Source organism: Episyrphus balteatus, chromosome 1 (assembly GCF_945859705.1).
Source record: "Episyrphus balteatus chromosome 1, idEpiBalt1.1, whole genome shotgun sequence".
In the NCBI taxonomy this organism is placed as follows: Eukaryota; Metazoa; Arthropoda; class Insecta; order Diptera; family Syrphidae; genus Episyrphus; species Episyrphus balteatus.
The window spans coordinates 175,917,026-175,926,846 of NC_079134.1; the positions used below are offsets into that span (position 1 = coordinate 175,917,026).

At 28.5% G+C, this 9,821-nt stretch overlaps 1 protein-coding gene across 1 annotated transcript; it reads left to right on the plus strand.

The window, feature by feature from the left end:
• Positions 1–4,415: 4,415 nt before the first annotated feature.
• On the plus strand, positions 4,416–8,721 carry LOC129906364 (troponin C). Its single transcript, XM_055982106.1, has 5 exons — positions 4,416–4,601; positions 7,486–7,519; positions 7,596–7,994; positions 8,066–8,086; positions 8,489–8,721. Exons 1-5 carry the CDS (start codon positions 4,599–4,601, stop codon positions 8,491–8,493), a joined length of 462 nt encoding a protein of 153 aa, XP_055838081.1. The 5' UTR covers positions 4,416–4,598; the 3' UTR covers positions 8,494–8,721.
• Positions 8,722–9,821: the final 1,100 nt, after the last annotated feature.

Sequence of the window (9,821 nt, forward strand, 5' to 3'; positions counted from 1 at the left end):
CAAAAATCAATACTGTTGCCAAGTAGGAATTTTTCGAAATTGCACAAGAATTGCATTAAATCGAAAACCGTAATATAAGTGTGATCGATAAAAATATAAAAAATTACGTGATAAAAGTCTTGCAGCCAAATTATTGACTAATTTTAAACCCACAAATTACCAATACTCCAAGAATCTTCAAAACTTCCAAAAAAATTCTTGAAAACAGAAATGTTCAACATTAGCGAGTATCAGGAATAAGAATAAGTTGAAGGTCACTTTGACCTTTTTTTTAAGCCCACACCCAGTTTATTTAAGTATTACTATCATTTTTATTACTTTATTAACAGAAGCTTCACTTCTAACAACCACCTAAATTAGATTCAGTAAGATATTCACTTTCATTGTTAAGATAATTTTATTTGGACAGCCGCACACCATTCAAATGTCAAAGGTATTGTTTAAAAAAAATAAAATTAAATGAAACATATTAAATTAGCCCAATTTTTGTGGTTTCGATTTCAAAAGCCTATTCAATCCCAATTGGCCATCAAGGGCAAAAGTAAATTGTAACTTAGAAAAAAAGGTACCACTCCCACCATTCAACCAATCAACACTCCCTCGCTTCACTCTCCTAACAGCAATCAAACATTTACGAATCTGTTGAAAAGTAAAAAAAAAAAAAAAAAAACACATGTTAATGGCGTATAATCTAGATTGATTTAATTAAAAATTCCTGCAACAAAAAAAAAAAAAAATCAAAACTCTTCCATAGATTTCGATGCGGTGACCAAAGTGTTTCTCAATGGGGGTGTATCAAAACAGCTCGCTTATAAGTTATTTCGATGGCTGAAAGTAGTGCAATAAATATTTATTGACGGACAGGGACGGCTCGATGTAGAAAAAAAAACGTTAAATGTAAATTTCTGCTTTTATAAAACTCAAATGAAAAATAAATGCCAACAAATTTTATTTAATATTTAAAAATGCTAACAGATTTAAAAACATAATAAGTTATAAAACCGTTTGTGACCTCTAAATTCATTTTCGAGAAATTCACTCATATCTCCTAATATTACACAAGTCATCAATCTGGCCCAATATCGAAACCTTTAACTCAATATAGTCTTAAATAAATCATATGCCAGCAACAAAATCCTTCTTGCCAACTTCTGAGTTAAGAACTTCCTGACCCGTGCGAAATGCCATGTTCAATTTCAATATTTCTGTCTTGTGTTCGATTTTAACTTAAATAAAAATTTTCAAACAAAAATCAAAAAGCCTTCGTTTGCATTTGGTTATAATAATTAGAAATTATTTCTCTTGCCATCTCATTAATAAATTACTGAAAACCACGACATATTCACTTTGATATTTCAAAATTCTCAAAATAGGAACAGGTCGGTCGGTTTGGTCGATTGGTGGAATTTAACTGAAAATAGATTCGCAACACTAATCAGCCGAGTATTTTATTATACGGCTATGGCACATTGATTGAACTTTGCATCTGTGGACCTACCACTAATGGCTTAGATACCAAATACATATACAAATCAAATAAGACTATACACGATTCATATTTGCTTATGTCGTCTAACCAGGATAATCCTCAACAGCTCGATCTTATTCTTTGGCTTCTATATGATCTATTAATGTGACCTAATCAAAAAATTTAATTTGCTACGGACAAATTGTCGCGGAATTTATGCGAGCACTTTCATTAAGATTTGGCATAGCTGAAGCTGAAGCACAACCAACAACAGCAGTGAAACCATCATCATCATCATCGTGGGTAGGATTGTTTTAAAGGGCAACTTGGCGTATGTAGAGATGATTTATTATATATTTTTCCGTTGTTGTCAAATGAATGCATTTGAAGATCTGTGAATTATTTCCATCTCACTGGTAAGCATTTGAATGTATCTGGTCGACGAGTAGTTGGTGATTGATGAGTACCTGATTGAGAAAGATGAAATTGCTAAACAGAGGCGTAGTCAATGGGAATCGAAGGTAGGTTTTTTTTTTGACTTAATGTTAGCAGTCTTAAAAATTTGTTTGTAAAATAACTGCGGTTGACTTCTTATGATTTGATCGCACTTTCAAATCAGTAGTACCACTTTACTCCATTTTTTTTTTTCAAAAAAAAAAAACTAACATCAACTTCCTACTTCACACCACACCAAAATATCGAAATCTACTAAAAAATCTATAATCCAACTATTTACTTCAATTTTACGAAAATAACCCAAACCTGCTTATTTTCAAAAAAAACCAAATGTTTGACTTAAAATTGTAATACAAAAATTAAAGAAATATAGAAAGAATTCAAATTTTTGGTTGTAGTAGTTTTTACTTGTTGTTTTTAATTCAATATAAGTTTTTATTTAATTAAAATAAATTTAATGAAATAATTTTTTTTTAATGTAGGTATAGATTTTTGTAAAAAGAGATGATATTTTGAATCTCAATCTATTTCCATTTTTACTTCAAATCTACTTAAACTTTTTTTCTAGGAGGGGTTAACGCTGCTTTCAATGAGCCATTTCTACTAGTTTTAATTTCATTAATTTTATCAAGATTCGATCTAAACAAAAAATAATAAAAAAAAAGTAAAAATTTGGTTTGAAATTCTTTCAAAATCAATTGTATCAGAAAATTTTCCACTTACTTCATAATAAGATCTCAAAATTCTATAAGTTTTACCACCCACTCTGCTATTAGAGTGTTAATTTTACTCACCGAGAAAGTAGTTCTGAAAATCTGTACAAGTTCATGATTTAATTTAGTTTTCATACAAATGTTCGTTCTTGTTGATTCTCATGAACTCGTATGACCAAAAATAATATCTCAAAATAAATGTTCGTTCTTGTTGATTCTCATGAATTCGTATAACCAAAAATAATTACTCCAAATAAATGTTCGTTCTTGTTGATTCTCATGAATTCGAATGACCGAAAATAATATCTCAAAATAAATGTTCGTTCTTGTTGAATCCCCTGAATTCGTATGATACATAATTTTTTTTTAATTTTGTGACAGTTATGATGGATTATCTCTTAAACTTTAAGCTTCACAGTAATTCAATGCTTCACAATGAACATTCTAACCAAATTAACTGTTGCGTCGCAAATAAATATTTTATGGAAAAGGTGCGTTTCAGTTCTGAGTCGCAATCTTCAATTTTTAAATAAAATCAAAGGCTTAGGTAGTAGATACCTAAATTTTTTTTATCAGTAATTCTGCAAAACAATAAACAACACTGATGGACGCCACTGCCAAACCAATATTAATTAGGGCACAATGTATAAAGTACCTACAATAACGAACCAAGGTACTACACGCACATCAGTATATTACAAACAAGTGACAAATCTAAAAACAACAAATCCATACGTTGCGATTCGTGGCATTAATTTTATTTGTATCCAAAAATAAATTACCATCACTAAGTGAAGTACCTACACTCAATTTTGTTCCTTTGGGCGCAAAAAAATCGAATTCCTAAATTAACCATGCGTCCGTCATCGTCTTCGCTTCGTCTACCGAACTATACCAAAAAAAACATTGTCCCTATTGACACATTGAGGGACTATACAGTTGCAAATGGTCAAACGATCTGCCATTGCAGCTTCAGCAAGTCGTGCATCATTTCTATTGAGTGGTCACCACCGTTTCGATCGATTTCACGGTTTTTCTATCTTCTTTTGAAGTAGGAATTAATTCATTCTTTTGCACAAAAATCTTCCCACAATTTGTTGCATCAACATTTTTTTATTTGTTGCTGCGAAATACATCGGGTGACTAAACATTGTGAATTGTGTACAAAACAAATAAAAGAGTATTCTTGGGATCGGCAGGGGGTGTCTAAAGGAAGGGATGCCTTTGATGCTAGATCGATTCTGCAATATAAACTGCTGCAAGTACACGAACGACGAACTTTTGGTGGTGGAAAACGTTTGATTTAATTCTTTTTATTTTTACGTCTATTTTTTTTTTATTTATTTTTTTTTTTTACTTTTATACTGTGAGAGTGTGTGGTGAACAAAAATTCCAAATTTAATTTCGGTATCGATTCGGTTCAACGACGAAGCATAGAAAACGAGCGTTACTCTTGGTGGCGTTTAGACAGTGGTTTTTGGCCATTGTAGACTTCATTAACAAAACGAACAACCAAAACCTAAGAGGATCGATTCAATTCTATATTCTTTCTCTGATAAAACACCAACTGACATAGAAGTGGGAGAAACAATAATAATAAAAAAAAAAGTTTATTTAAAAAAAAACGTCTTTTTTTATTGCAAAAAAACAAGCTTAATTGAATATAAATAACAAATAGTTTTATTGTTTTGTTGTTCTTTTTTTTGTAAGTTTTTTTATTTTGTATTGTTGATTTAAATTTAGACATATCGATCGAAAGGTAATTTTTTATCGTCGTTCTAGATCAAGTCTTGAGTGATTACAGAAATTCGGTGCGGTTAACACGTTCGGTTCGGTGATCAGACTCCTCCATTGAATTCACAAGGAATCTGATTAAGGAAATTATATAAAAAATTAAACTAAATCAAAACTTTATCCAGTGTAATTTCGTGCCGGATTGAAACACAAAATCTACCAAAAAAATGGTAAACTAATTAAATAAAAACAAAAATGTTGCTGAGTCTTAACTTAAAATATAAAAATAATAAAAAAACAATATTCCTGGATAACTTAAAAAATAAAATTCCTATTAAAAAAATATAGTTCTTCTATAAGACTATTAAATTTTATTAAACAAAAGAAAAATACAATTCAATAACAAAAAAACTAATATCATCACTAAAATTAGCAAGTTACGCAAGAAATTGTTTGCTTTTCCTCAGAATTGGTGGCTGTCGAAGTTGCAAAATTGCATTGCATTGATATTTTTATTATACCTCTTATAGACGTTTTGCAATTTATAAATTGCATTGGCTACGAAAGTGTAACACATAATTAACATTGTAAAGACGACGTGAAATGACATTAATTTATTAACATATTAAAATCACATTAATTATTGAAAAATTGCCAAGTAAAACATTTACATTTACGCTTGATCGATAGATGAAGTGCATCCTTTTGGGGATTAACAAAAAAAAAAAAAAAAAAAATAAAACTGTTTTTGGGTTCGTTTATTTTTAACTCAAGGATTTTTCATTTTCATTTGAAAAAAAAATATATGAACATTATTTTAAAAAAGTGTAAAAAAAATCCTTAAGTTTAGTGAAAAATATTGAAAATGGAAAATTTTGTATAAAAATAAATTAATCAAGGACTACCAATGAACCAGTTTTACATCACAGAAATCCTAGTCAATCTTTTGATATAAGATTTTCTTACAAAGAAAAATATCGTTAAATAAAAATAAAAGTTTGTATTCGTTTTATTAGTACGCAAATTCTATTGAAGACACACTCACACAATCAGCCAATATGTGAATCATCGCAATTTGATCTTATTGCAAAGCGCATGACAAAATAATAATGATCGCAATGTTGGTATTTGCCTTTAATTTCAAACGATTTGAGAATTTGGTATTAAATATCTCTTTCGTGACATTTCTTATTTCTATTTTTCAAAAGTTTGAATATTCTTGGAACTTTTGAGTAGTTTTGTTTGGCTCTAAGTTGGATTTGTTTACAGCTTATTTGTTTACTTATCCTCAAATGCTTATCAAGGCATGCTAAAGAAGTAAAAATAATTTAAAATAATTTTGAATCTAATCTTCAAAAACATTTTTCGAAAAAAAAAATAGGTATACATATGAATCATGTGTATTTGATATTTAACATTGAGTTCAAGTTCTTCAACTCAGTCCACTCAATCCGAAAAAAGTATTCGGAGTTCAACCTCCCATCAAGGATTCAAAAAACAAGTTCTACAAAACACATTTTCTTCTTTTAAAAAGAGTTGGTATTATTTTCTGTCAAACAAAGTATAATCCTAAACAACTGTTTGTATGCTTTTTTTCAGATCACTTAGAATTTAAAATTGCGATAAGAGTCCACTGAAAATTTGTTCATTTTATTTCAATTATACTTTGTGTTATGAATAAATAAATAAATAATTTTGGTAAGCACATCACACATTATAAGGTGCACCCTATAATATAGACTTAAAACTTTGTTTTATAAAAAAAAAATGAATTAATTCAGCATATGTATATCATTTTATCACTTAGCGATCTTGTCAATATCCGTCAAATTGAATTCTATAATTTACTAAATGATATCTCGTGTAATGTTACGCCCATATTAACACCCACACAACAAAACTTTTCTTTGTGCTCTACATGCTAAACATATTATACAATTTTAAATGAACTTAAACAATTCTGCGTCAAGTTGCTGGCTCATACCATGGGAAATTTTTACTAGAATTAATAGTGGAATCTTTTGGTTTATTGGTTTCTATTTAAACCTTTACTATAACGAAGCAGACATTTTTATTCAAACACAGAGGAAAGAGATTGAAAATACATAACTGCAAGGCATTCATCCTTTATAAATAATTGGCAAATATTACATACATAGATATAGTTTCCAAATACCTAGATTTTTTTTTATTTTGTGAAGAGAGTTACCCAACCGAGAAACTAAGAATTTAATTTTATTTGAGTCCAAAAAAAGGTCAAAAGTGCGGTTTACTACTTTGACACTTTTTGAACTTTGTTTCAAAAATGTTTGAATTTTCTTTCATTGAATATAAACAGTTGTACCTAAATCAAAGGTCGAACATCTTTTTTACATCAATTTAGCAAAAAATTTAGCTTACAGACAGTTTCGAAAAAAAGATTGATAAATAGTCAAAGATTTCTTGACCGAAAGATTTTTAAATCTTCATCGAGTTCATGACTTTCACTGATTGTGTCAACATCATTTTTACTTCTTATTTGGTAAAAATAATATATTCCAAAATAGTTTCTAAAAAAGAAAAAATATCGAAAAATAGGATTTTTGCCTATTTCGATAAATTTCGAAACGCATGGGCGACCGGAAGTCCTTAAAAAAATTTTTACTACTCAATATTTAGCTCATAGCAGAGCTAACTTTTGCGTGCTACTGCGATTTGAAATTCGAAAAAAAAAAATTTTTTCGGCTCACTCTAGTGAACATTTTTATCAAACGTTTAATCTTTTAATTTGCATTTGATTTTAACAGAAATTAAGTATAGTCAATTTATTGTTATTTGAAATTGATTTTTGAAATAGATGATAATAAAAAATTAGCAGTACCTGCCATATGACCAAAAACAGCTATTATTTTTAGAAAAAAATGTGGGTTTAAGCAAACAAGGTCCAATTTTTGAAATAAAAACATTTTTTGAACTAGCTACCGTTTTCCTGATTCCTTGCTTGTTCATAGTTGGAAATTTCTCAGAACACTAATTCATATTTTAAATAAAAAGAGAGGAATATTGTTTTTTTTTTAACAAATAATATAATATAATTTGTCTTTTAAACCATTTTTTTATTTAAATTTATTTTAGGGTGAACAAGAGTACGACAAAGAACAACTGCGAAGTAATTATAAACACATTTAAAAAAATAAAATTAATTAAAAATTAATTTTAATTAAATAAAATTTTATTATACACAGTTCTAAGAAACGCCTTCAAAGCATTTGATCAAGATAATGAAGGTTTCATTGACACTTCAAATGTCACAACTATTTTGGAAATGTTGGGACAAAAGTTGGAAGATAAAGTTATTAAAAATCTCATCGCTGAACAAGACAAATCCAAAACTGGCAAATTAAATTTTAGTCAATTTTGTGCACTGGCGGCTCGATTTGTTGAAGTTGAAGAAGATGCAGAAGCAGTTGCCAGAGAACTTAAAGAAGCCTTCAGAGTTTACGACAAAGAGGGTAAAGGTTATCTAACTGTTAAAGTACTTCGTGACATTCTGCATGAATTGGATGATAAACTGTCAAACAGTGAATTGGATATGATTATTGAAGAAATTGATGCTGATGGCTCTGGCACTGTGGATTTTGATGGTAATTTTTGTTTGTATTTATTTGATTATTTTCTTTAAATATTAATTTATTTTAATTTTTATTTTCTATAGAATTCATGACTGTCATGCAAGGTAAAAATTGCTTTGAATTTACATTCACTCGCAGAGTGTCCTTTAATTATCCACATCCTCATCGTTGTTGTGTTGCAAGAAATTTCCATCGATTGAATCCGTTTATTTTGAATGTCCTTCTATATCCTTCTATATAATCAATTTTTTTCAAATAACTACAGAAATTGGCTTCGTTTTATGTTTTTATTCCAAGGATTTCCCCGTATCCCGAAAAAGAAAACTCGCATGATTTTGTACTCACATTCTTACTATGATTAGTAAATTTTTTAAAGGAACTTTTTGTTTAAAAACCCTTCTTTGGTTAACCAGTTTTGTGTTCTTTTTTGTTTGTGTTCAAAAATAACTTTTTAGTACAAATTATTTACATTTTTGTGTTTATTTTTTTTTCACTTCTTATTATAGGCTAAGCAAACTTAACAAAAAATAGTACAAAGAGACTAAATAAGGGCCATCGTAAGAGACGGATATTTAAATAAAAAAAAATTAAAATGTTGTTTCGAAACTCCAATTTCTAACATATTGATGATGATAAAAATAATGAAAGGGTAATTATTTATCATTTCATTAAAGTGAATTAATATTTTAAAAACGCAATTGTATTAAGATAAAATAAAATTTAATGAAAATACAAAAAAGAGTATTGTTTAATATTAATTTTAAGTCCATGGCATTTGTTGGAACTATCACAATCTAAAGGATCACTTTTAAGAAGACAGTCTGAAAATATAAACTGCAGTCAGATTTGTCTGAACGTGAGGATGAATTAAAATATTAAAAACAATTAAAATCCAATTTTTTCCTATTTTATGTTTATGCTGGAATATTTACATATTTTGTAGTTAGGGTTAAAAATAAAAAAATAAAACATAAAAAAGCATATTTTTTTTGTCCGAAAGTTTCCGCCATTCAATTAGACACTACAAATACAAGGCCTATTTACGGATATAAAAAAAAATAAAAATCATAAATTTATTACTTCCTCGCTTTAAAAACTAATATGCACACATACTATAAATAAAACACCTTAACTAATTGCAATTTTGCTTATAAAAGTAGTTCATTCGAATCATTTCATTAGAAGTATAGACAAAACAAAAAATAAAATTACATTTCTATGCGCAAATCATCCAATTGAGACCAGGTAATAAAAATTATCCAAAATCATATCGAAGCACTGCCAGCCCCGTAATTAAATCAATCTTAATTAAAAACAATTTCCATAAGATGAAGTGCTCAATCGGGTGCACAGCTCAGCATTATATTTATGTATGAATTTTGAACGTCTACGACTTAATATTTTCTAGCAAAATTTTTTATTTAGTATCTAGTCTACCGTATTTACCTTAAGTTGTATACTCATAAATTTTGTGCAGTATTTTTTGTTTTCATTTAATTTTTTTTTTATAAAATCAAATAAAAAAAAACATACCATACGGATGGATTATATCATAGAATTTCATAATAAAATATTTATGCGGATTTTAACACATATTGTGTAGGTATATGATACGATTCAGTCAGTTTTCTAATATTCATTGAGTCTCCTTACAGATGGTTTCAACCAGTATTGCCGTTTCACTCGATAAAACTGCCAAACAAAATAAAATAATTGAAATAGTTAATTCAGATAAACTGTACCACATTCTTGAAATAAACATTTGAATAAAAGCACAAATTAGTGAAAACTCACTCAAAAAGGCTTTAAAAAAAACAACTAGGTACATACATACTTACA